The sequence below is a fragment of the Pseudopodoces humilis genome, chromosome 3, assembly GCF_049639895.1.
Source record: "Pseudopodoces humilis isolate 2021_Gansu_Grassland_sample_001 chromosome 3, ASM4963989v1, whole genome shotgun sequence".
Lineage (NCBI taxonomy): Eukaryota > Metazoa > Chordata > Aves > Passeriformes > Paridae > Pseudopodoces > Pseudopodoces humilis.
The window spans coordinates 30,074,917-30,102,303 of NC_142202.1; the positions used below are offsets into that span (position 1 = coordinate 30,074,917).

The 27,387-nt window shown below is 43.4% G+C and overlaps 2 protein-coding genes across 4 annotated transcripts in view; one reads left to right on the forward strand and one right to left on the reverse strand.

Moving 5' to 3' along the window:
* Window positions 1–714: 714 nt before the first annotated feature.
* On the forward strand, window positions 715–1,432 carry SAYSD1 (SAYSVFN motif domain containing 1). The gene is made up of 2 exons (XM_014261778.2): window positions 715–879; window positions 959–1,432. The coding sequence occupies exons 1-2, from the start codon at window positions 721–723 to the stop codon at window positions 1,250–1,252; spliced, it is 453 nt and encodes a 150-aa protein (XP_014117253.1). The 5' UTR covers window positions 715–720; the 3' UTR covers window positions 1,253–1,432.
* Window positions 1,433–2,974: 1,542 nt separating this feature from the next.
* GLP1R (glucagon like peptide 1 receptor) overlaps window positions 2,975–27,387 on the reverse strand; it is a 110,132-nt gene continuing 85,719 nt past the window's right edge. For 2 of the 3 annotated variants that reach the window (XM_005533237.3, XM_088053240.1), the window contains 6 exons: window positions 18,935–18,995; window positions 14,430–14,499; window positions 13,620–13,708; window positions 10,952–11,090; window positions 10,083–10,124; window positions 2,975–6,015 (listed from right to left, as the gene is read on the reverse strand). In XM_005533237.3, coding sequence (XP_005533294.2) covers window positions 5,848–6,015; window positions 10,083–10,124; window positions 10,952–11,090; window positions 13,620–13,708; window positions 14,430–14,499; window positions 18,935–18,995 — 569 coding nt within the window. In that variant the 3' untranslated portion in view covers window positions 2,975–5,847. The remainder of the gene's footprint in view (window positions 6,016–10,082; window positions 10,125–10,951; window positions 11,091–13,619; window positions 13,709–14,429; window positions 14,500–18,934; window positions 18,996–27,387) is intronic. The other variant, XM_088053241.1, reaches the window with a different exon arrangement.

Sequence of the window (27,387 nt, forward strand, 5' to 3'; positions counted from 1 at the left end):
TCCTTCTGCTCACTGCCCTGCCCTAGCCGCTCAGCGCTCTGCTAAAACCTCTGCTTGAATGCCCAACGCAAATGGTGCTGGTCAGCCTGGCTGTGAACACCTCATTCCCCTCATGCCCATGCTTTACTCTCTCCGTCCCCTCTTCTTTTTGGTGCCAACACCAGTTACAACACTAGAGGTTGTTTAAGCCCAGAGAAGAGGTGGCTTGGGGGAGGTTGTGACCAGGTATGGGGCAGCCTCTTCTCCCAGGCAACCAGGACAGGACAAGAGGACACAGCCTCAGGCTGCGCCACAGGAGGTTTAGGTTGGACGGAAGGAGGAATTTCTTCACAAAAGATCTGATTAGACACTGGAATTGCCTGCCCAGAGAAATGGTGGAGTCACCATCTCTAGGGGTGCTCAAGAAATGACTGGACATGGACATTTAATGTCATGATTTATTTGATTTGGTGTTGGGTCAGTGGTGGACTACAATTCAGACGCCTATTCCAACACAGTAATTGTGTGAAAACAAAACACGACAGGCCTCCGGTGAATTACAGCTTTTCTCCAGAGCGAATCGCCGGCTCCGCTGTCCGTCCCGGCCAGCGAGGAGGGGCTAACCAGCTGCCTGCGGCTGCCCACGCTGAGACAGCGCCCTCCCTCCCAGCCCCTTTCACAGCTCCCCGCGCCCCAGCCACACCTCCTCCCTGCGCCTTCACGCGCAGGCGCGGCTCGGCCATGGCGGCGGCTATAGAAGGGCGTCTCGCTCAGTTCCGCGCTGCCCGCAGCGGCGCTGTCGCCGTTCCGCGCCCCGCCGACCCACCGGGAAAGGCCGCGGCTCCGGAGGCCGTCGAGGAACCGCAGGCAGCCGCAGGGTGCCCGGGCAGCGGCGTTCAGGTGACCCCCGAGGCGGGTGGAGAGGGGGCTGCGGCAGCCGGCCGGTGCCTGACGCCGTGTCTCCCCACCGCCTCTGCAGGTCCGTCCTGGCGCGACGGCGGCAGCTCCGGTGTGGGCGCGCCCGCTGTTGCTGAAGGTGTTGCTGTGGTCCGTATTGCTGGCGCTGTTCGCGGAGCTGGAACTCGGGCTGCCCTACTTCGTCCTCTCCCTGCTCTACTGGATGTACGCCGGCACCCGCGGCCCCGCCGAGCGGCGGCCCGGCGAGCTCAGCGCCTACTCCGTCTTCAACCCCGGCTGCGCCGCCATCGCCGGGACGCTGACGGCCGAGCAGCTGGAGCGGGAGCTGCACTACCGCCCCGCCGCGGGCAGGTAGCACCCGGCCCGCCGGGGACTGCGCTGTGCTGGGTCGGCCTCGCAGCCGCCGCCCCGGGGAAGGGCCGGGCCTTGGGGGAATGAAATGGGGTTTGTTCCTATGCAAAAATCCGCCTGAGCCATACTGCTGGACCCGGGTCTTCCGGCGCCGGAGGGTCCCGAATAAAGCCGTAGCAAAGCCTGCACTCTGGTCTCGTTTCCTGGGGCCGGGCAGCTGTTTCGGCCGCTATGGAGCGACCCCGAAAAGCACGGCCTTGTCATAGCTGCGTCTGCCAGCGTGTCAGCTGGAGGGCTTCAAGTCCCAGGAGCTTTGCCACGAGTAACAGAAAGGCTGGCGTTTGACGACGCCTGCAGTAGAAGGGCCCGCTGCTGCTCTCCCCTGCACCGTATGGAAACCACATTCTGAAGAAATTACATGAAGCAATAACCATACACATAAAATAGGCTGCTGCTTTGGTTTGCAGTGGTGTCTTTCATCTAACACAAACATCAGATAATAATTCCCTTTTTGCTTCATATTCCAGGTTTCATAATTGTAAGCCAAAAAATACTTTTTTCTGGCCAGGTGTATTTGTATGATCCACTGCTGTTTTATATGTATTGCATTGAGGCAGACCTGCTTAGCAAAGTGGTACTCACCACTGCTCAAAGCATGTAAAAAAACACATGGATGTGACATTTGAGAACATGTTTCAGTGCTGTACATGGTGGTGATGCTAAGTTGGACTTGATTATCTTAAAGGTCTTTTCCAACCATAACAATTTAATGATTCAGTAAGTCATCATTTTGAAGAGCAGCTGCTAGAACTTGTGTCTCTGAGAACAGAGTTGAGAGGAAAAGTCACAAATTGGTCTTTCAAATCCTATTCCATTATGTCTTTTCTGATTTAACAGTTAAACTCATTGTTAAGGCAACATAAGTTCTATCATTGATTGTAGAAACAAAAGTGGAGCTTTGAATTTATTGGGACTAGTAAGAGAGTAATAGATACACAGCTAAGCATCTTTCAGTAGCTCTCCACAGCACTCTCACAGTTTCTGTCTTGGGCTGTTGTATAAATTCAAAGTCCTGCTACTTAAAGGCAAAAAATTTTGTCATTTGCACATATTCTGTCATCCTCCAGTAAACCCCCCCCCCCCCCGAGTTTTCATTATTCTTACTGATTCCTTTTGACTCTGTAACATGCTGCATTTTGGATTTGATTAACATAGGCTCAGCAGGGTCAAAGGCCTCATGGTAGTGGACACATGGTTGCACATATAAAGCGTTGTTTCCGTGGAAGAACCACAGATTGTGAATCTTTCCTTTCTTAAAAAATATTCTAATTGCAGGGTAAGAAATAGCTGGATGATACTCAAAACACTTGTAAACAATGGAATTTTGTGAATTGAAACTTTATTCACAACAATAAACATCAGCATAGTGTTTATGGGGAGTTGATAATCTGATATCTTGTCACAGTTCAGTTCTGTGGGTATTTATTAAAACAAGGAAATACATGCAAATAACTATTAAATATAAGGTAAGATCCATGAAATTATAAAAATTCTTAGCAGCAATGCTGGAAATAAAGTTTTCACTTGCTATAAACTCTAGCTGCATTATGTCCAGGTGGATTTATAGACTCTTGCATTTAATGCTTTATTAAACAAGTATGAAACAACCACAATAAGTGAGCATGAAGTCAAAAGGCACAAAAAATAAAAATTGACACAGTTCATCTGTTCCAGTGCTTTGTGTTGGTTTATTTATTTCATGCTACTCAAATAAATGTACATTACACATTGTAAAATAGAGATGGCATGAATAACAAGGGCTTGCAAAAAGGTTTTACTGAAGTAGATAAAGTATGATGGAGAAATTGGCATTGAGGCCTTGCTAAATCTCTAAATACACAAATACTGTGATTCTGCTTGGTGGTAATTACTTCCACTGAGTTGTTTTGAGAGGGCATTTAAAAAGGTCTGAACAAGTGAGAGCTTAATTAGAGGGGGGGAAAAAAATTTCTCTGCAGCCTTCTGCTTGGCTAAGACCTCACTTAGTTACCTTACTTTTCTCTTGCATTCTAACAAAGCAGAAGTCACCAGGATAAGTTAACTGGAGTTACTCCTGTGGGACCAAAACCCTCAGTTCACAAATGAGCAGGAGGGACAAGAACTTACTAATTCAAAAGCACGTCAAGCTGTTGAATCTTACGACAGTAACTAAGTACAAGTTTGTTACCTCACATGGAAATGCTCTCTATTCCCATGTCTGTCCTCTTTAATTTGTTACACACACTTGTTTGTCCAGCACAGCAGTGAATTAAAACAATTCTGTAACTTCTGTTGTAAAAGCAAAACTATCATCTTGCCAACAGCTGTGCAAGCAGCAGAAATGTTTTTTCCCAGGTTTGCACAAATTAAGCAGGACCAGCATCCACTCTTGAATATTAATTGAGTGAAATTAAGTGAAATTAAGTGCATTAAGCCACAGCTGTAAATTGCATCTGTCACCATGCTGCCCCTTCACCTGCCAGTAACAATCTTTAGTACTTTTTTCCTATTCTTAGCACTTCAGGGTAGACATTAGATAGAAACATCAAGCATACTCTGTATATACAGGAAGATAATTAACTTGTAGGACAGCAGTTAACACCTGCATTTATTAGACAAGTATTGTATTGATGGCCACATAACACAGAAGCTAGTTATTAAATACAGAGAAGAACCTGAAGTGCTTCATTCCAAAGTCAGCTTTGCACTGATGTTGGGGAGGGAAGGCGTGGAAGCAGCCTTCAGAGAAGTTAGCGTGCTGCACATAAGCCAGCCTGAGAACTGGGGTGGATTTCTGCAAACACGCCTTTCTCCTTGGAGTTCAGTTACAAGCATTAGAGCAGAAAAAGGTAACACATCCTCTTTAATTCAATTCTAACCGATTGCAAAACTAATCCATACTGTTGGCAATTAGAATTCTAATACAATAAATACAATAAATAATCCCATGCAAAGCAATCTAGCTTCAGGCAGGAAAGATGCTGAGTTACATCCCAGAATATCCAGTTCACTTTCTTGGCAATAGGGGCTGTGAATGCAAGTGCAAAAATACTTTAAAATAGGGAGGGTTATTTCTGCTGAACAGTTTTAACTGCTTTGCCATGGAAGTTACTTATTTATTTCAAGAAATCTGTGAGCAGGGAGATTCTCAGAGCTCGTCTTTGGCACTTTGCCTCTTTGTTGCAAAGGGAACCCAAGTAAGAGCGGAATAAAGATGTGCAAAGGTTGTTATTAAGTGATGCAACATACCACACCTGCTTCTAAAGGTACTTCGGCTTGTCCTCAGCAACTCTTGTCAACATCAGGCAGGGAACACACTACACAGTGCAGATGTAGTCACTGCACGAGCCCTTGTAATTTTAAGCAGATAGAAAAAGCTCATGGATTTCAGGAATTTTTGTTTGGAGTTGGTTTTGCTTGGGTTTTTTTGGAACGCTGCTGATGGGAAACTAGGAGGCTCTGGAGAAAGGCAGCCGGCCCCGGGCAGGGGGGCGGGAGCTGTCCTCGGTCCTGAACCCGTGCCCTGCACAAGGGCCACCTCCCCATCCGCGAGCGTGGGTACCTTGTGTCACAGAAGAAAAGGACCAAGGCCGGGGAGGGAAACAAAACTGCCAAAACCGAATCTTTGCAAAAAGAAAAGGTCTGCTGAGACCAGCAGCGGCTGTAAGCTGACTGCTTTCTGTGTTTGCACCCACAAGAAGCAGAGTAAAGCTCAGACAGGAAACATTCTCTTGAAAAACAAGCCATCACCCCATCCCTGTGAATGCCTGTGTGCCCACAAGGTGGGCATACTAGCACTGACAGTGGAAGGGCTGTTCATGCAGGGGACATTTCCATCCATGTCAACAGAGATAATGTGCACCTATTCCTTGCAGAGGAGGTTACTAACAGATACTGCATTTTTGTTTTATTTGGGTTTTTATATTTTTTTTAAGTGAAGCTTAAAGGTAGCATTTAGAAGTGCTCACTAACATTACCTGCTGTATATTGATACACCTTCAGGGTGCTGTTTTTCACCTACCCAGAAAATAGATTAGTGTATTTTCAATTTTAACTTTGGGAAACCCCTGCTACAAAACTGATTCTTCCCTGAAATGTAAGTTGTGTCCCACTAAATTATTTTTTTCTAGAAATGGTGATGGCACCTTACCCTATCCCCAGGAAAGTCTTAATTTATTTTTCGGCAATAATCATATTCTATATCCCTGTAATTTAATCAGTCGATCATTCAGCTCACCCACTCAACAGTAATAAGCCATTGACCCTGTGGTTTCAGACTGGATCAATGCTACACTTAAGTTCTGGACCCCCGGAGGCCTTGTGTGCAAATAGGAAGAAACTCTTTTAACTTACTTTAGATGTGACCAATTTTTCCTCTGATCTGTTGATTACATTAGCAGATTGCTTTCCCTAGGAACTCTGGCCAACAGCCTGCAGTGATGAGCAGCATATGCTTAAGTTTCTTTCTGGAGACAGCAAACTTAAGCCACAAGCTTAAGGTATTTAAGGGTTTTCAGGTATATTAAACATTGTTCTTAGTCTGATTCATCTGCAGAAATCTCAGCTGAACGTGGCCTGACAAGTGGCAGCATAGACACTGCTGCCGACTGTGCCCCCACTACTGATGCTGTTGGCTGGACACTTCAGAGGTTTCATACTGCTGTTTCTCTGGACATAAAAGTGTTCCAATCTCCAGCGCTCCCAGCTTTTCCGAAACTCCATCTGAACCTAACAGAAGCAAAGATGGAAACAAAAGGAATGAATGTAGAACTAATCAGCTCTTTAAATTACTCCATCAGAAAAAAGCAAGGATACCACACTACTGAAAAAAGCTGAAAGTGCTTTAAACCTGCAATATTATCACTTCCAATTATCCAATTATCTTATTAATCCATTGTAGGCCATTCCACATTTACAATAATGATGACATTCATTTTTACTTGTAGAAAAAAAGCTCTTTTATGCACCAGAAAATCTTACCTTCATTATTTTGCCCTAAGTTGTATTCACCTGCAATACTGATTTGCACTCTATGCCCTACCAGTACTAACAATTAAGCTGACTTTGCTTATCAGCCATGAAACAGATGAGAAGACTAGCTTTCTGCTCAATATTGCACCACAGGTATTCTTAAGAGTTCTGACTTCTGGTTTGATTTAAACATTATTTTTGTTCTCTGAATATTTATGCAGGTTCTTTATATTTCATACAAAACCAAATGTTTATTCAGAACTGAAAACAACAATTAAGCAAGTTAGAGACTGTGCTTGTCCCACCTTAAACAGCAATTACAGTATCTCATTCCAGATACCAGCTTTTCTTAAAGCTACAATGTATGCTCATCTAGTCACAGGTTCTGAGTTAAGACTCTGTAATCTCTACACTGGTTTGGAACTTTATCCAGGATTTCGTAACTGCTAAACAAGAACAGAATTAGATCTTCCCGCTCCATACGCAAAGTTCTTGCCACTTGATTGAATTAAGAACCTCCATTAGCTTTTAACATATAAGGCAGAGGACATAAAATTCCACACTTGTTACTCTACATAAAGGCAGGAGTGCAACCACAATAATAAGTTCATTATGGTGTGTACTTCAGCCTGGAAATAAGTTCACTGTAGATGGGTCACTTAAAGGAGCCTTCTCTGGAGAGATGCTTTTTCTTTTATTTTAAGTTCTCATACTGGCTACCAAAAGACTAAGTAGGTTGATGGCACAGTTTGAGCACAGGTTTGTCATCATGTCCAGGCTGTTGAAACCTTCATATTCTGAGGGAAACTTCCTAGGGAACCAGCTGCTGTATGTCTGCTTTCTTTGCTTGTTCACTGTGAAATACTGAATTTGAGAGGCTGTCCTAAAAAAGGTGCAAAACCTTACAAAATGAATTGTCTTCCCCTGGTGCTTGTCAGTGCTTGTCAGCTCTGGGCTACAGCCCTTGTACTGAATATCCTGGTGGAACCAGCTGCATCTCTGTGTTTCTGACAATCTGTCAGAATCCAGAGTCTGACCTCCACTGTCACAACCAAATCAGTCAGAAGATGCTGAAACAGATGCTTGTATTTTACCATGGTAGGGGGGTTGGTTGTGTCAAAAGGTGCACAAAGACACTAGAGAAAGACAGTATGTCTGGGATAGCTTGGCATAGAAGAATGAGGGAGAATGGTCAGATAATGGCAGAAATCCAGGAACCATAGTGTCTGCAGGAAAAGAATTTACCGTATCACCACTCCAGTATTTGGCACCTTTTGTGTGCATGGAAAACAATAAGGCAGCACTGGGAAAAAGCTGTTGTAGGCATTTACTGGCAAATCATGAATGAAAGTATGACCATAGTGACTGAGAGTAAGTCAATGAGTGATAGAAATAGGTACTTTAGGTCAGCCAAGGGGAGAAAATAAGTTTTTACTCCAGCTGGACATGACAGGCTTGAGCTATGATACAAATAGCCTGCAAAACTGAGATAAAGTGAATGGAAGACCTGAACAAAAGACTGTAGGAATGCATCTATCTTAGGAATGGATATGACTGGCATAATATCAGTTTTTCTCTCCAGGAGTTAGGAAGAGGGTAGGGAGCAGCTCTGCTGCCTGTGTTGAATTGACCTTTCACCCAGATGGCTTTGAATGTATAAGCAAGGGAATTGGTTAAGATTTATTTTGCAGAGGCAGTTCCTGAGCACAGAAGTAGATCTACAGATCCTTCAGCAAAGTAATTATCCTAGTAGCTTCCCTGTGTTGATAAGATTCCTCAGAAATTAGCCATACAGGAAAAAGGATACCAAGAACAAAGCTTCCATGATGTGCTGATTTTGGATGGTGGAGTTAATTTTCTTCATAGCAGCTAGTATGGTGCTGTGTTTTTTACTATTTCTGCTGGAATTGTGTTGGTAATACAAAGATGCTTTTGTTATTGCTGAACAGGGCTGGCACAGTGCCAAGGCCTTTTCAGCTTCTCATACCACCCTGACAGCAGGCAGGTTGGAGGTGTGCAAGAAGTTGGGAGACACCTGCCTGCCAGTGGGAAGTAGTAAATTAATTCCCTATTTTGCTTTGCTTTGCTTTACCTATTTAATTGTCTTTATCTCAATCCAAGAGTTTTTTCACTTTTATTCTTTCAATTCTCTTCCCCAGCCCACCAAAGTGGAGTGACCGAACGGCTGTGCAGTGTGTAGTTGCTGTCTGAGGTTAAACCATGACATGTGAGAAAGGGGAAGGAAAAATTTTTATGCAGAGTATTTTAAAAGAGAAAAGAAAGAAAGAAATGGGAGAACTTGAAAAAGATGGTCATGGAGGTTAAAGAAGAGAGAAGATCTCTCACAGAGAGCTCTTGATTGAGCTTTATGCAGCTGATGGGGAAGGAAGTTTACAGTGTGGCAATGGATCTGGAATCTAATTATGAAAAGCGCTAAATTTTGGCAAAAAAAATCTCAGCAAGTGATAGTGAAAGAAGGTAAGTCTAAAGTGAGATGGAATTAAGGTGATGGAAGAGTTTAATTAATGGTCTGTATAGAGAATGAAAAGAAATTAAAAGCAAAAGGGAGGATTGGGTAGTATTTCAAGAACTCAGGAGTCCTGGCATCAGGACAGATTCTTTGAAGTAGAAGAGACTGAATAATACTTCCATTGTGACAAGAATGCAAAAAGCAAAACCAAGGCTACAGACAATGAAATCTGAACCATCTTCAGCTAAATGGTGGAAAAAGGCAGCATCTCTGTGGTTTAAAATATTTCTTATAGAAAGCAGCACTAACAGAAGAAAAACTGGTCATATTAAGCCTAGCTCATTTTGCAAACAACATTGGTGGTAACAGGGAATCTCATGAGATCCTACTGTTGGCTTCAGAGCAAGTTCGGAGAAAATCCAGAATCTTTCAGGCAAAATAAGACTGAAATATGAACAAATTATATATTTTTTTTCAGAAGTAGATATTAAAAAATTAATTAAAAAATTAATATAATTTCTATCTTAACTTCTACTATTGATCTGGGCACCAGGACTTGCAAATAACTTTCATTCTGTATGGTTAAGGAAAAAGAAAAAGGAGTCAATGAGTCAGACAAAAATAAAATGTAGACCACATAGTCTTTGGACACATACAGTGTGTCAGAAGACAGTTTCTCATTTAGCTTAGGAAAAGAATTATTGTATAGTTTAGAAAAGACTTCACTTAAATTCTTTGCAAAGATTTTTTTTTATGGAACCCAAACAGGTTTGGGATTCAGCTGAAGTCACAGAAGATGGTGCTTGCAATCAATTAACTCAAAGCCAAAGGTACATTTCTTCTGGGTGTGTGAGTTTTACCACTCTGTGAAGTTCAGTTTTAATGAGAGAGTAATTATGCTTTTAAGCAGCTGGGCCACAGGGAAACCAGATGAAACCAAACTGTACAGTAATAGCCATGAGGACTCTCCAACTTCACCAGCAAGCTGAGCTGAGTTCATAGAATAAAATGGGCTTCACTCCCACATTCACAAAAAAAGGCAAATAAGAAGCACTGTAAGACAGATTAAGAAGAGCAGCTGTAATTCTTAAAGAATCTACCAGTGCAAACTACACAATTGTAAGCAAGACTATTTGTGAGATTCCACATCTACAAATAGTGACTGTAAATTATACTACCTGAATTCCTTCCAACCACATTTGTCTGATGAGTTATCCCACAGACCTGTGCAGAGGTCTGTAAAAAAAAAAAAGTCCTGAACAAGGACAATTTAGCAGTTCAAGACCATTTTCAATTTCCTTTTCCTATAGTGTATGCTGATAAGGCAAATTGGAACAAATAGTTTCTCTCTTACCTCATTATTAATGAAACAGTAAAGAATCGCAACCATCAGCCCCTGAAATCAAAAACCAGAACAGTGAGCAGAACAGTTTCCTCACTTTTCCAAACTCAGTTGCAAAGGGCTAGAGGATCCACACTGACATGTCTGATAAGACTGAGAGGTGGAAAATCCTTGCTGCCTGTCAATTCTGATGGCAGAGCAGAGGTTTGACCAAACTATGTCTCAAAGCATGTGATCTTAGGAAAAAGGAGTTGTTGTTTTCCTCAATCTGTTATTTTTGTCTAGTGATTTCTTTCCCCTTCTTCCTTACAAAGAAAAGGTTTTAAGTCCTAAACACTTCGTGAGTAATTCACAGTGGTCTTAAATACAGCTCTGTGACTGATAAACAGGGAACGATTGAGTGTGCAGGGAAACAATAATGTTTTCCTTACAAGGAGACTCATTTGAAATGCCTTTACCGAAAGCAACAGTTAAACAAAAATCACAGTAAGTCTACACCCTCCTCACACACAGTTACAGCTAGAGACATTTACCTCTCCCAGCCCAGATTTTCCAAGGAGACTAAGAAACACTGGAGAAAGTACAAAATGTGCTTTCAGCAGTGCCACTGTACAGGAAATCACAATTTTGTTATTGCCCTGAGGTGAACCATGGGAAATAAATATTAATATGTGGACAGGAATATCAGCCTATTGTAGTAAAGTTGGCTGTTAAATATTAGTCCTTACACTTTTTCCCTTTCACTGTCATGATCCTATAACATCCAGAGCTAAACTAAGAAATATAAGGAACAAGGAGCATGCAATGAATGAAAGAGAAAGCAGGACCCCAAATAGCATTTAAAAAATATCTTATGCCCATGGGCACACTGTGAGTGCTACCTGGAATGAAGCAAAGGAGAGCTCAGTAAAAAGCTTCACAAAGCGCAGCATCCCTCTGGCATGCTCATCAGTAATAAAGGCAAAGATGACCTCATGAGTCCCCAACAGTGGGATCAGAGTCAGCGTAGACTTGGCCAACCTAAGATCACAAGAAATTTTAAAAACACAATGCACTGAATAGACCATTTTTGATCCAAATGATCACTGGGAGTCACCATTTCTGCATTCTGTTTCTGACACAGGTTCAACTTCGGTAAGTTGCTGCACCACTTTGTGACACAGGGTCTTCCTCCAGAGGCTGCAGGTTAAAAACTTCCTCAAAATAACCTGAGTAAGTTCCTACAAGTTTTAACCTCCCCTACCACTTGGAGACCATTTATTGGTGAGAGCAAAGCTCTGTATCTGGCTACTGGCTGTATTTCATCTGGAAAATCTTCCAAACTCAGTAAGAAGCCATGTGCTTTCTTGTACCTGTGATGTCATTCCTCTGTGTTCTTTTCTCCACCTGTAATTGGGAAAGAGAACCAAAACCTACCTTCTTGATATCCTGAAAGACATAATCTATCAATAACTGGAATCTTTTAAAAATATCTTGGCAAAGGGAGGAGCACTTGGTATTCCTTTCCACCTCTGTGCTGTGTTAAATCTTCTAAAAATTGTAACTATCTAACTGCAGAACACTTTGTCAAAGCAATCAAACTTTCTTGAAATGAGGATGGCAAGTTCAAAGACACAGCTAGCAAAGGATGAAAGCCAAACCAATCTGAAATAAATTATTATTCACCTGTGAGAGAGCTGAAGGTACACTAGTACAGGAAAAAAATCACAAGAACGATCCTTAATTCCCTTTTGATAGACATACATACCAGCCACCCAACAGGTTAGTGAAAGATGACTGGGGATCATGTGAGAGCTTCCTGGGCCGCAGAACTTACCAACATCTCACAACAATCTGTCTTGAGAAAAGTCACAAGTCACTTTGATGCAAAATCACGCAATTAGAAGGGCTGTCACATCTTTGTAGATCGTGTGTGCCTGAGAGCGATCAGCTGCTATTCTGAGTCATGTAACCATTCAGGTTGGAAGGCACCTCTGGAAGTCTCTAACCCAGGTCCAGCTACAGCAAGTTATTCAAGGCTGTCTCCAGCCAAGTTTTGAGTATCTCCAAAGTCATCCAAAGCTCCTCTGGGCCTCTCTTCCAGCATCAGACCACCATGACTGTGAACTAATTTTCACCTTACATGCAAGGGGAATTTCTCTTGCTATAAGTTGTGACTTCTGCCCTTGTCCTTTCACTGTGATGCTTTGAAAATACTATGTTTTCTGTACACGTGGGCTTGGAATCAAAGCCTCCAGCTCAGACAAGTCCTCATCTTTGCTTTGAACTTTCAAAAAACATTAGTATTTCCAAAATTTCATGTGAGGTAAAGAAGGTAGGTAACATACATGGCAACTCTACAGTGATAAGAATGCACCAAAATACATGCTGTGTCTAGTTTAGAAGGCTGCAGCATCGAAATACCCAATGGCAAAGTAGTTAAATCCAGTGCCAGCAGCAGTACCACAGCATGTAGCTTCACACTTCAAGAGCTAACTTGTTATTCTTACATTGTTTTTCAGACTGTGATACAAAAGTGAAGATGCAGAAATTAAGGATGCAACAATGAATCTTAGCACAGTGATTAAATAACAGGAATAATATAAACATGGATAGACTGAAGGCTGCAAACCAAAAATTGCACATTTCTGTAACAGCCCTGACACCTCTCTGGAAATACCTCGTGCATTCAAGACTGAAAGTTTGTCCCAATAACAACTATTAAGAAGAACAAGGAGCAAAACTCAAAATGATCCTATCTTGTCTTCCTTGAAGTAAAAGCTTTTATTTCTAGCAACTCGAATTATTTTGTTCAAATTGAAATGAGATAGGATACTTCAGCTGGGAGGAACCTACAACAACCACCTGTTCAAAACTTAAAGCACATTCTTAATGGCACCATGCAAATGCCTCTTAAACACTGAGAGTCTTGGGGCATTGATCACCTCTCTAGGAAGGCCTGTTACAGGGTTTTCCCATCCTCCCAGTAAAGAAATGCTTCCTAACATCCAATCCAAACCTCCCCTAGTGCAGCTTTGAACTATTCTCACATATCCTATCCCTGGATACCAGGGAGAAGAGCTTATCACCTCCCTCTCCACTTCTGCTCCTCAGGGGACTGTAGAAGGCAATGAGGTCATCTCTCAGAGCCCTTTGCTCTAAACTAAACTAGTCAGAAGCCCTCACAGGATGTTCCTTCCAGCCCTTACACCAGCTTTGCTGCCTTTCTTTGTGTGATTTCAAGGACTCTAACATTCAGTACTTACATATGCTGCAAGTATTTTTAAAAAATCTGCTTAATTAATATTCATCCAGTTTAATGGAAGACTGTAAAGTGAGAGACATCAAGCCTTCTCTTTATAACACAAGTGAAATACCTGCCCTGGCTGCACTAGACTTTTCTGGGGACTGACTGTCTATGCAGTTACACCAATGTGTGACACCACACTTGTGCATTACTATGGGGCTTGTGCTCTTTAACCACCTTTGTCAACCCACTCCTTTCATATATGTCATTGTCTACTTTTATTCTGATGAGCATGAAAAGTGTCAGACCACCTTAAAATATACCTGCATTTTATGTCAGTTTTGCACATCAAATTAGCCTGCAGTTTGGAGATGATGATGCATATAACTCTGACGAAGATGAGGAAATTCACCTGGAGAAATGAAAGAAGAATTTATATCACTAACAATAAACACATGTCCATAAGTAATCAAAAACAGTGATTCATGTATGCATGTGTAGGTCTGTGTGCATCCTGATATGCAGCAGCTGCAGAATTTACCATGGAGCTCAGCTCCTTGCTAAGGAATTGTGGACTAAATGTGAAGGAAATATGGACTAAATTCAAGCCAGCCTTGAAAACACAGGCACTTCATTACACGAAACAGGGGATCCTACTTACTCTCTGGGGTGTGAGACACAGTGAAGGTGTGGGTTGGCCCATTTGCCTTGTATGGAAGTCTGAGCCTGACACAGTATTGTGTCTGCAGAACATTTCTACACAATACTACACATGTTGCAGTTTTTTTGTGGCCCAGTACCTGAAATAGTATCTGTGGTCTCCTTGAACTACTTTCCATACCTCCTGCTTGGAGGGGAGTTAATGCAACTGTTGCAGAATGCTGTTCAGTTCCCACCTTCTGCCACTACAACATGACAGCTTGTGGCCAAGTTAAAGAAACAAAATGCTAGTCTGGAATTTCAGTGACAGAAACTAACTTGTCTTCATAAAATCACATTTCTGAATGAAAATATAAATAACCTCAAGGGTTATTAGCCTTCGGACATGCGTAATAGCCATGTGTGCATATTTGTACCATATTGTGCTGTTCTCAGGAAAATCTGCTATCTCACAGCATATGTCTCAGACTCACCCCGATGGCAATAAGAATGGGCAGTCTGATGATCAGCCAGTAGTTCATATTATAGTTTCTGGTCCAGCAACTAATAAGAGGACAAAAAGGAGATGAAGGAAAAGTTTCAGTTCATTACTAACATTTCTTGCTTTTTCTGTTCCAGGAATGCATATGGAAAACAGTTTTAAGGGCTAGATACTAGGAAAGCACATCATGCTGACATGGAAACAGATGCAGCTGCTTCTTAGAAATCCTGAATGCTTTGTACTATTGCAGCTATCATAATCCAGCTGGATACTACTCACTGGCCTTTCTTGCCCACTAATGGCTAGCTCTACTCCACAATTTGCTGTGAATTAGCATCCATTAATTGTGAAGATTTACTCCATTAAAACCAAGGTCAAATTTGTCATTTGGATGAAAGGAGAAGGGGAGGAATCTGTTTGAGTCTGATCTTTCAGTTGTCATTCCTAGCCTCCTCATCCTGCACTATTTTTTATTTTTCTTTAGTCTCTAATATCAGATCATCTCATTTAATTGCTTATTAGTTCTTTATCCCATCACTTACCATCATTATTCTCATATCAAAATTGAGATCAGTCATCTATTTTATCTCTCCTTCTTTTGAAAAAGGAGTTACTAATTTCAACCAGGGGAAAGCAATTGCAGCTGCAAACTCCAGCTCCTTCAGTTCACATGCTCAAGGTTTCAGGCCCGCTGGAAGTTTTAAAAATTATAAACAAATAAAATCAAGAACGGGAGCAACACTTCCTAACTTTTGCTGACCTGAGCCCTCTGCCAAGTAAGTAGCATGCTGCAGCAATATAAGACTTCATTTACTACCAGTCTCATTTTACCTTTTAAAATTCCTGTCTCTTTGAGCAATACGGGAGAAAAGTTATAAGAAAAGTCATGGCAGCCACAGTTTGGGATCACTGGGCTGAAGTGAACCTTAAACTGAGGGTTTTTACATCTAGTTCCTTTCCTCTGGCCACAACCATCCACCACCACTATCTGATGGGCTGTATCTGTGTAGGATGGCTCAGGTGTTAGGGCGGCGCTCATGTGCCACTTCCCTTGTTGCTGCAGTGACAGCATTCTTAATATTTCTATGAAAAGACATTTTCAGCCTCTTGCTCAGCATTACTCAAAAGCAACAGTCACCAGTAAAGCCAGAAGTTCCCTGAGCTACACAGGCTAGAAAACAAACTAGGAAACAGCACTACATAAAACATAGGTTCCTTCCCAAAAAAAAAGGTTTTTCTTCATCTCCAAATCTGCCAAATCTGTTCTGCCAAAACATACATATACACAATTTTCCCTAAGACTTCTTAACAGACCTATGAAAATCAGCTTGGGTGACACTGGTGGAGCTGAAACCCGCTCCAGCCTTGTAGTGGGACAGTCTAAGGGAAAAGAACAAACCATGCAGCACCTGGGAGGGATCCATGCTACAAGCACACACCCACATGTGTCACACTATATTAGTAATGGCGAAGCAGTACAACATGACTCTCTTAGCTGCACTGTCCAAGAGAGCAAAGTTTGTTAATCTCCTTTTACACATGTTCGAGAAGGTCCAAGAGGTAAAACTCTGGTCATTCAAGGTACACATCACCATAAGTGGAACAACACCCCTTGACTAAACAACACCGGCAGATTGTTGTCCTTTACCAAGGACTGTTTGAATTCTTTCTCATGCTTTCTCAGGCCAGAGTGAGAAGCCTGTGTGACTTAGTTTCACACAGGCTCTCTTCCCTGCTTGCTTTTTGCATTTAATATCTACACACATGCTCATTTACAAGAGAGGAAAGTGTAGCAGCTTGGCTGTGGAAATTCCACATTTCCTTGCATTGACTGCAAGTTTGAGAAGGGCTCGGGATATAGTTTTTCCTTCAATTTCACGTGTACAAAAAGCATATTATTGCCACCAGCAGCTCTACAGCCTCAAATTGCATTTTAGGTACGAACAAAAAAGGTGTGCAGACTGTGTGCAGTGTACCTGAGCCAGAATCTGAGTTACAGAACTTCTTAACTGGCACATGTGACTGGGAACCAGCTTTGTGGAGACTTTGAATAATTTTATTTGAACACCTCAAGACTGATGGGGTAATAGGCATAGATGGAAGTGGAGTTCTACTTTTCTCATTAGATACAGTAGGAGCAGATGCAATTTAAAAATTTATAATAACAGAGGCTGAGAAACAATTCTTTACATTAACTCTGCTACATTTCTGTGTTAATTTGCTTCCTGTGACACACATCAATTTTAGCTACCTTTAAATTTATACAAATATGTGCAATAACAAAAAAAATTGCAGGTCAATTAAGGTGTCATGGCTATTAAACTCTCCAGAAAATGAAACTGGTAGATCTCTGCATGATTTCTTGTCCATCTGTGCTTTCTGTGATTACGACACTGATAAATCTATACAATATCTATTGTGCTTCAGATCTATCCCTACAGTTTGCTTGGAACCTCTCAGATGATGCTTGGCAACTAATAGCCTCAGAGCCATGAATGGAGCATTTGTCCAGCATAAAAAAAATGCTAGTGGGATGTTTCTGTCTTTGCTTATCAATCCAGTATTCTCCTTCTAAAAGAGAAAATAGTGAATTTTTACCTTGAATTGCTACAGGTGGATGGAAAAAAAGGATTGAAGGCTGACTATTTTGTTCCCATACTTAACTGCAGACAGAAGCAAAAATGTGTAAGCATTAGCTTTTTAGGCACAGTCTAGTAACTAAGAACAACAGCTTGCCTTTAATTGTATTTGTAATCTAGACAAAATATTTTTGAATAGCTCATTTTTAAAAACACTAATTGCATTCTAAAGGAGTTTATACTTGCATATGTAAGGAAAGAAGAAGCTGGTGTGCAACCAACCAAGTCTGGCAGGCTTCAGTCCATTACTCAAATGGCTACATTCACAGGACTGCCTCAGATTCCTAGCCCTGACCACATTTATTTCCAGTTATTCTTCATAGCCAGGGAAGTAGTTAAATCACAAATGAAATTTACAGCCCACTGCATGGTGACAGAGCTATGGCAAACAGCATGAGAGATATCCCTGGCTGCTCCAGCAAATGCCTGCCCAAGGCACAGAAATCTTGCCTTTCAGACCAGCTGCTGCATGTGGTTATTTATTGCTGTATTTTACAAATATTTAAACAAGATTTAGAAAATTCAATAATGTGCAAAATTGCCCCTTAAGGTCTGCTGAAGGTAGTGAATGACAGTTTTCCTTAATAGAAAATATAAATCAGCTCTGAGCACCACATAATGTGGGAGGCACAGCATGAGCACTTTGAATACATTTTCTACATAAATGGGAAGATATGCCCATGGAATGTTGCCTATTCAGAGGCTGCATGGTCTCTACACCTATTCTGATAATTTCAACAAAACCTGCACTACATCAATACAGACAATCTTGCTACAGAATATCATCAAGTCAACCTTGAAAAGGAAATTCAAAAAATCCTAGCATTACTTAAGCTAGAAAAGGAAGCTTTGACTGAACTTGTTCAGTACTAGGAACACACATACACACACAAAAAAAAAGCAAAAACAAAAAAGCAAGCTGGTGCTTAATACTCAGAAACACCAGAAAACTATTTGGAGGTGGCTCTGACTAAACTGAATTTTTATATTGCAGCATCTCTCCAGCAATTATTGTGTTTGGGTAGTTTGATTGGGTAGTTTGGAAACCAAGTAAGAGGAAAACCCATTAAATAATAAATTTAAAATAAAAATTAAAGAGCATAGATTTATTTCTTTTCAAAAAGAAAGCTACCTAAATATTTCTAGTCAGCCACTATCTCTATAAAGAAGAAGCCATTTTCTTCCCTTTAAAAAAAAAAACCAAAACACAACTAAAACCAAAACCAACAAGCTACAGGGCTATTTGTAAAATAGCTATTTATAAAGCATATAAAAATGTAATTTTTTTCAGAGCAGCCACCATGGAAAAATGGACAAAAAATATTTTGTGTTTTACAGCAGTCTTCTGCTTCAGCACAAACTAACATAAGCAAACAGAGAATGTGCTTTTATTTTAGGAAAATCTAAATAATGAGAGCTTAAACAAGAAAAGGCAATCACTTCTCTGGTGCTAGGCATAGGCTAATCACTACAAATTGCAGTCAGAATCCTGTGGGAGGTTGCTGTCTTCTTCTGAAGCAATTGTAAACACTACTGCCAAAAGCACAGTATCATGAGTGATCTTGTTTGGGTAGGATGACTGCTATTGTTGTTACTATAAGTACAGAAATACAAAATATACCTTTCCTTGACCTGCAAAAGAACAGATTCATTCAGACATGCAGAAAATTCTGATCAGTAAAAAAATTATGCTCCTTTCTGAAATGTTATGCAAGACCTTCAGACAAAACAGAAGCAATTATGTGAGGTTTCAGCACATGGCCAAAGCAAACCACATTAAACAGAAAGCAAACAGGGACCTGCTGGTGCACACATACAGCATAAATGAGATAGCTATAAAAATCAGAACTAAACCAACCCCTCATCTTCATAAAGGTACTTGACAGTTCCCCAGAGAATAACAAACAGCATTGGCACACCTGAAAAGAGAGGAGACAAGGCTGACATTGACATTGAGACTGAGAAAAGCAGAGAGAAGAACAACTTTCTCTGCCCCCACCATAAAGATGAGCAACATAATTAACTGGTGTCAGGGTTGCAGCTCCTATCCAACACAGATTTCCATGAACAGTGGACTCCCACCTAGTTCTCAACAGGCATGAAAAATGAACAACACCAGTGCCCCGTAACAGGCATTCACCACTTCTTCTGTGGATATTTTCACAGAGAGGCCAAGGGAGTTAAATTTTTGGAAGCTCTACTAGCCTCTGTATTCATGGTAGAGAGGGGTGCAGTGTGTTCTGACCAAAACTTTTGTGCCTAAATTTCTGCTTGTGGGTCACCTACACTGTACTGAAGCAGGTCCAAGTTCAGACTGTCTATTGGTGTTGAGGCTGGAGCACGCCCAACCCTACATGCCTTCCATGGCAGAGTGAGTGTAGGCACACTCAGCAAGTGTCCTCCCTCACAGAGAAGTCCCAGTTCAGTCTGTGGAACTGGTGTGGACTTGAGTAGCTGCAGAAAACACAGAAGATGAAACTGGCAGTGAAGAGAGGCTTGGCCCTACCCTCACCTGACAGCACATATGCTATAGCTGGTCAGTTCATTTGGTGTGTAAAGGGCAGTGAGACACACCAAGTAAGTTGCCACACACTACCTGCTTTACAGTGAAGGCTCTCTAATTAACTTCTTTCATTTATGAAGAGCCTAGGTTATTAAAAACAATTTAAAGTGCATCTACCAACAAATACTCAGTACAGAGAATGATAAAAATGCACACAAGGAAGGAAACCAGATTGTGAGTCAAAATGCAAGGTGAGGAATTTCTGCTGAAGGATAGATCAAGACCATCTAATTCCTCCTTGGACGGTGTCTGATGCTTCATGTGCATTGTACAGAAAGAGCAACATTTAGCTTACTTTGTTACTTCATTCTTAAGAACCAGTAAAATAAGGGACCATAAGAACATCAGGCTGCAGCAGTTAGTTCTGTGCAGGGCAAATCCACAGTTAATGGCAGCAGAAGCCACTGGCAAATGGGTAATCTCCCACAGTCTGAATACCTCAAGCAGTATCTTTATTGGGTACTATCAGTCAAAAACCTTCACTGTTGTTGCACTATAGAACTTCTCTGCTATCAGAACAGCTAAATACTACAGACACTGAATAACAATAATATTCTCCTTAATCAGTTAATTAAAAAAAAAAATTAAAGGAGATAAGAAAGAGCAGCAAGGAAAAATTACCAATAATTAGAATAATAGCAAAGATAATGAATTGAATAGAGATTATTTGGGGCAAATAGCTGTTGTAGTGCATCTAAAAATCTTGATACCTCCCAAGGGTAAAACTCACCTCTGGTTTGTGTAATGTGAGTTCCTACCTGAGAACCTTCTTTCCCTTCCCCCTTCCCATTGGCTGTGACCTCCCTGCATCCCCTAATCACCCCTGCCCCCTGGTATAAGAGATGAGACCCAGAGCATTTCGGTCTCTCTCTTGCCCCGGATGGACGACAGACAATAAACCCGGGATTATTCCAGCAAGTTTGAGCCTCCAGTGTCTAGATACTTTGAGTCCGTGTTGTATCCACTCCAGGACCCCCTCGGCCGCCTGTGCCTTGAGACGAGCAGGCTCTCACCACGGGGGGTGGAACGGAGGGGTCCCATCGGGGAGAAGGATTACAACAGAGTGGCGCCCGACCGTAGGGGCTATACAAGCCCACGTTTAAAGGCTTATCGGAGCCAGGGTGAGCCGTTCTTTGGAGACTTTGGATGCAGTTTAAACAATACAGCAAAAAAAGTTTCTGAAAAGGAGTCGAAAATCCTCCAGCACCAGGGGACCGATTCCAGGGCAATAAGTATCTTTCCACCGCCAGAAAACGACAGAAAAAGGTAAGATTGAACTCCGACACCGGGCTGGGAAGGGTGGAGAGTGAAACAGGCCCCGGGGGGGACTGTGTTCTGTGTAACGCCTTCCCAGCGGCAGCGCCCCAAGCGTGTGGGGAATCCCCCAGCCGTGGGCAGAGACGGGGTGGGGGGGGGGAAGAGGGAATTCTCCCTTCTGTCTGTAGAGTGTGAGTTTAATTGTAATCCTTTTGGTGCAACTTTGTTTTCTGTGGTAGGGAAAATAGACAGATTGTGTGCAGAGCTGCTGTGACCTCCAAAATGGGAGCCCGGCTCTGCACACAAGAAAGGAGTCATACACAAAAGGTACAGAATTTTTTAAAAACCACAAATGTAAAAATTTCAAAACATAAGATAAAACAGTTTGTATCATATTTGACTCAGCAAAGTAAACAGATCGAATTGTTGAAATTAGATTCAGTAACTGCCTGGGATGAAATTGGAAATTTATTAACCTTAAAAATAGAAAGAGGAGACAAATCGGCCCTGAAATTCCTCCCGGTTTTTCTTTTAATTCGAAAAGAATTAGTTAACAGAGAAATAAAAACGGAAGACAAACAAGCACCACAGTATCCACCTAACTTTCCTAACTTTCCCCCCAAAACCTCTGTTCCCCCAATGAAAAAGATACCCGAGACAAACAATTCAAGTTCTAGTCCGGTGTGTCTCTCTCAGCCACCCAGTCCTGCCTCACAAGCCATCAAGGCTCCCTCCCTATACCCCTGCAGTGTTAAAGAAAATGTATCTTCCTATCCCCACATGGCTGAGAGCCAAGATGGCACTGGCCACGTGTTACCTGGCCACATGGCGAATTCCCCTGTGTATCCCCTTTCTTCTACCCATGATCCCTCCCACCCACCGGTTCCCACCCATAACCCTTATCACAACCCCTTTGTTCCCCCTGACATTCCACCCTGCACCACCCCCCAGCCCTGCCTGGCCCCACCCTATGACCCTGTCCCCCGAGGCTGTAACCCTATCCCCTATCCCTCCGGCCCCTGTCCCGCGGGGAGGAGGAGCGGGGAGGGAGATAGTTACACCCCTTGCTCCTGCAGAGGGGCAGGGGGAGGGGTGTCCCGGCACTGCTGCCCGATGGGGGGGTGCCTGCCTACCGGGCCTGGAGTGGTGGGGCGCGGGCCCTCTCCCGGCTCCTGCGGGGGTGGGGCTGGGTCTCTCCACAAGCCCGGTGAGGGAATGGGAACCCCGGGGCCCGGCGTGAGGGGGGGCTGCCCACTGCCCGGCTCCTGCGGGGGAACAGGCACCCCGGACCCCGGCGTGGGGGGGGGGTGGAACCCCGGGGCCCGGCGTGAGGGGGGGCCGCCCCCTGCCCGGCTCCTGCGGGGGGACAGGCACCCCGGAGCCCGGCGTGCGGGGGGGGGGGGGAACCCCGGGACCCGGCGTGGGGGGAAGTGGAACCCCGGAACCCGCCGTGGGGAGGGGCGGCCCCCCGCCCGGCTCCTGCGGGGCAGGAGCTGTGTCTCTCCACAGGTGTGGGGAAGGAACAGGCACCCCGGAGCCCGGCGTGGGCGGCGGCGGGCTGAGGAGCCCGGGGAATGCCAGCCCTGGAGAAGATATGCTGACAGCAGCCCCTGTAGTATACAGTAACAGCAGAAGAGCAATGCGATTACAACATCAGCCTTTCAATTACCAAGTAATCAAAGATATTTGTAAAATTAAAAATGATTTTGGTCGTGATAGTGAAGTCTTAAGGGGAATAATAAGAACTACATTGAAATCACAGGATTTAATTCCTGCAGATATTAAAGATTTATTTCGGTGTTTGCTAACTCCCTCTGAATATGATCTTTGGGAAAGCTTATGGAAAGGATCGTTAACAAAACTCCTAGCTGAACTCAAACAAAGTAATCAAAATGCACATGATACAGAGAACAATGAAATCACTTTAGAACATTTATGTGGGGAGGGAAACTGGATTAATCCTGCTGATCAAGTGAGAGTGTTAACAAAGTTTGTTGCAGATAAAGTTTGTGATGTGGCTGAAAACATTTTTAACCAATTACCAACAGCTGATATTCAAGTCAGTTATGTTAATATTAACCAGTTTCCATGTGAGAGTTTCTTACAGTTTGTAGATTGTCTGAGACTACAGATACAGAAACAAGTTAAAGAACCAGTGGCCCAGGCGGAACTGCTTAAAGAAATGGCCCAAAGAAATGCTAACGAGGCTTGTCGTGGAATAATTCTGAGTCTTCCTATCAACCCTCCACCCACCATAGCAGATATGATTGAAGCGTGTGCCCAGAAAGCAGACTTGTACAGTGTACACGACAAGAAACCAGACAACCCAAGGACAGTAGCAGCAGTGACACCAGGAATGAACAAGCCACAGATGTCACCAGGACAGCTGCAGCACATTGTCTGTTTCCAGTGCAAGAGGCCAGGGCATTTTGCAAGGAACTGTCCTCAAACCCAGCAACAAGGGAAACAGCAGAAAAAAGACTCTGTTTTAATGGGAAAAGGGGAGGAAAGGGAGGGGGGTGAAAAACTGCAAAAATATAATTGTGAAAATCGTTTGCCTAATAAGGTCTGGCAACTGCAAAAGCGATTCAGACTTGTAACTTCTAAAGCCTTTTTTTTCAGATCTGACCGCTGGACTGTCGTGGGAGTAGATTTGCAGGATAATTCACAAGACCCGGCTGGACTGGATAGTAGGTATTTTGTTATTGGAGACACAGCACACACACCAATAGAGATTGAGGTGGCTCCCATGACAATCACGGGAGACCTAACACACCTCATTCTCTTAGCTAGGTGCCCCCAACCACCTTTCTATGTAGATAAAGGGCAAGTAATAGCCCAGGTAATCCCTGTTCCAACAGAAGTCCCAGTAGATGACAAAGCACCGGGAGTCTACTGGGCAGAAGTAGTGGGTGAAAACAAGCCCATTATGGGATGCAATTTAATAAATAAATCAGAACATCTCCATGTGGAAGGGTTAATTGACATTGGGGCAGACGTGACCATCATACCGGAAAAGGTGTGGCCCTCACATAGGGACCTACAACCAGTGGCAGGGAAAATACAGGGTGTTGGAGGAATGAAACTGGCAAAAATTGCTAGAGATATCGTCCAGATCGAAGGTCCGGACGGTAGGATAGCTAGTGTCCGACCTTTTGTTATTGACTACAAGTGCCCCTTGTGGGGGAGAGATACCATGTCCCAGTGGGGGGTAAAACTAACAATCCCTGAGACACCTCAGGATTTTTGATAGAGGCCACTGTAGAGCGTCCTGACCAAAAATTATCTTGGCTAGATAATGATCCAATTTGGGTGAACCAGTGGCCTCTCAGCAAACAAAAACTTGGGGCGCTAGAAAAATTAGTGGAAGAATAATTGGCTAAAGGACACATAGTAGAAACAACCAGCCCTTGGAATTCCCCGGTGTTTGTAATAAAAAAGCCAGGGAAAGATAAATGGCGTCTCCTTCAAGATTTAAGAGAAATAAATAAAAAAATACAGGACATGGGATCTCTCCAAACAGGAATGCCGTCTCCAACCATGCTACCGCAAGATTGGCTACTAGCAGTAGTAGATATTAAAGATTGCTTTTTTCAAATTCCCCTTCATCCAGAGGATGCACCAAGGTTTGCCTTTTCCATTCCCACAATTAACCAGGAAGCTCCAATGAAACGGTACCACTGGACAGTTCTACCTCAGGGGATGAAAGCCAGCCCCTTCATCTGCCAGTGGTATGTGGGGTCTTTGCTGTCCTCAGTGCGTGCTGAAAAGAGAGAGGCTATCATTTTGCATTATATGGACGATATTTTAATATGCTGTCCCAATAACAACATACTGAAAGACACCCTTGACCTAGTGGTTAAAGTTTTAACCTCTGCTGGATTCCAATTGCAGGAAGACAAAGTTCAAAGGATGCCACCTTGGAAATACCTGGGCCTGGAAATTACTGCACGGACTGTTGTTCCACAAAAATTGGAAATTATTGGTAATCCTAAAACTCTAGCAGATCTTCATTCCCTATGCGGGTCACTAAACTGGGTCAGACCATGGCTAGGTCTCACAAATGAGGACCTGAGCCCCCTACTCAATTTATTGAAAGGGGAGAGAGAATTACTGTCTCCCAGGGAGCTGACTCCAGAAGCAAAAACTGTAATAGAAAAAGCACAAAAGGCCTTGACAGAAAGACAGGCACACCGCTTCAAACCTGAGCTGCCTTTCAAATTTATTGTCCTGGGGAAATTGCCACACCTGCATGGGTTAATATTCCAATGGGCCGAGGGGCAGAGAGATGCACTCTTAATCATAGAGTGGGTCTTCCTCTCCCATCAAAGACCCAAAACTATCACCAAGCCACAAGAGCTGATGGCTCAGCTGATTCAAAAGGCCAGGGTAAGGCTGCGGGAACTGGCAGGCTGTGATTTTATGTGTATTCACCTCCCAGTCAGGCTCTCTGGAGAAGGCAAAAACTCCCCTGAGAGACTGACCAAAGAGATGTTTGAGCATCTGTTGCAGAGCAATGCTAATCTCCAGTTAGCTCTGGACAGCTATAGTGGGCAAATTTCAGTTCATGCACCATCACACAAATTGTTTCATGAGGAATTCCATCTCATTCCTCATGAGAAAAGGAGCCGAAGGCCACTCAAAGCGCTCACAGTGTTCACTGAAGCATCTGGGACATCCCACAAGTCGGTGATGACTTGGAGAAATCCACAGACTCAGCTTTGGGAAGCTGATGTTGAGTTTGTGGAGGGGTCACCCCAGATAGCTGAACTAGCTGCGGTCGTGAGAGCCTTTGAGAAATTTTCAGAACCGATTAATTTAGTTACTGACTCAGCCTACGTAGCAGGAGTGGTGTCCAGAGCGGAACAGGCAGTTCTCAAGGACATTGAGAACGAGCATCTCTTTAGATTGCTTTCAAAACTGATTTATTTGGTTTCAAATCGAGAACAACCTTTCTATGTGATGCACATAACATCGCACACCCCGTTGCCAGGTGAAATCGCTGAGGGGAACCGGAAGGCTGATTCCCTTACTGCCCCAGCTGAAAACGTATCTCTCCCAGATGTGTTTCAGCAGGCAAAAATAAGTCACCAGCAATACCATCAAAATGTGCCAGGACTGATTCGTCAGTTCCAGCTGACACGGGATCAGGCTAAAGCCATCGTGGCTACCTGTCCCAATTGTCAGCTCCAGGCAGTGCCATCATTGGGCATCGGGGTTAATCCCCGAGGCCTCAAGAGCTGTGAGGTGTGGCAAACAGATATCACTCACATCCCCAGTTTTGGCCGCCTTAAGTATGTACATGTGAGTATTGATACATACTCAGGAGCGGTGTATGCCTCTGCTCATGCAGGAGAAAAGTCTGTACATGCTAAACAACACTTAGTGCAGGCCTTTTCCGTATTGGGAATCCCTAAAGAAATTAAAACAGATAATGGCCCAGCGTATAAATCCAAGGAGTTCCTGGGATTTGTCCAGCAGTGGGGAGTGGAACATAAAACTGGCATCCCCCACTCCCCCACAGGTCAGGCTGTAATCGAGCGTACACACCAGACGCTCAAACAAGTCCTAGCCCGGCAAGGTAGTGAAGCAGTGTGGATGTCTCCCCAACAGAAACTCTGTAAAGCTCTGTTTAACATTAACTTCCTAAACTGCTCATTTGAAAACATGAATCCTCCTGTAACTCAGCATTTTAACAGTGGTGATCAGTTTAAATTGTCACAGCATCCACCAGTTTTAATCAGGGACCCTGAAACTTGGCAAACCAAGGGTCCCTATGAACTTGTCACCTGGGGGCGAGGTTATGCGTGTGTATCCACCCCTTCAGGCCCCCGATGGATTCCTCAGAAATGGGTAAAACCTTTTGTTCCAAAGAATCCAGGACCAGCAAGAAGAGAAGAGAAGCAAGTGGCTGTTGCTTCCAAGAGAAGACGCCGCTGAAGAGAGCAAGAAGAAACCTCTCTAGCCTCTGACCTGCATACTGTAACTGTGAATATGTTTTTAAAAAATTTCTGTTTCCTTTTTTTTAGAAATAACCTACCTCTTACTCAAATCCATGTTTCTCATTTTTGTATAACAGAAAAGGGTGAGGTGATGTAGTGCATCTAAAAATCTTGGTACCTCCCAAGGGTAAAACTCACCTCTGGTTTGTGTAATGTGAGTTCCTACCTGAGAACCTTCTTTCCCTTCCCCCTTCCCATTGGCTGTGACCTCCCTGCATCCCCTAATCACCCCTGCCCCCTGGTATAAGAGATGAGACCCAGAGCATTTCGGTCTCTCTCTTGCCCCGGATGGACGACAGACAATAAACCCGGGATTATTCCAGCAAGTTTGAGCCTCCTGTGTCTAGATACTTTGAGTCCGTGTTGTATCCACTCCAGGACCCCCTCGGCCGCCTGTGCCTTGAGACGAGCAGGCTCTCACCACGGGGGGTGGAACGGAGGGGGTCCCATCGGGGAGAAGGATTACAACAAATAGCTACCATGTTCCAT

Bases quoted from the DNA above. Each gene is read 5' to 3' on its own strand.
- SAYSD1 (XM_014261778.2), top strand. From the start codon at position 721: ATGGCGGCGGCTATAGAAGGGCGTCTCGCTCAGTTCCGCGCTGCCCGC. The intron at 880-958 runs GTGACCCCCGAG...CCGCCTCTGCAG, and splicing joins GCCCGGGCAGCGGCGTTCAG to GTCCGTCCTGGCGCGACGGC.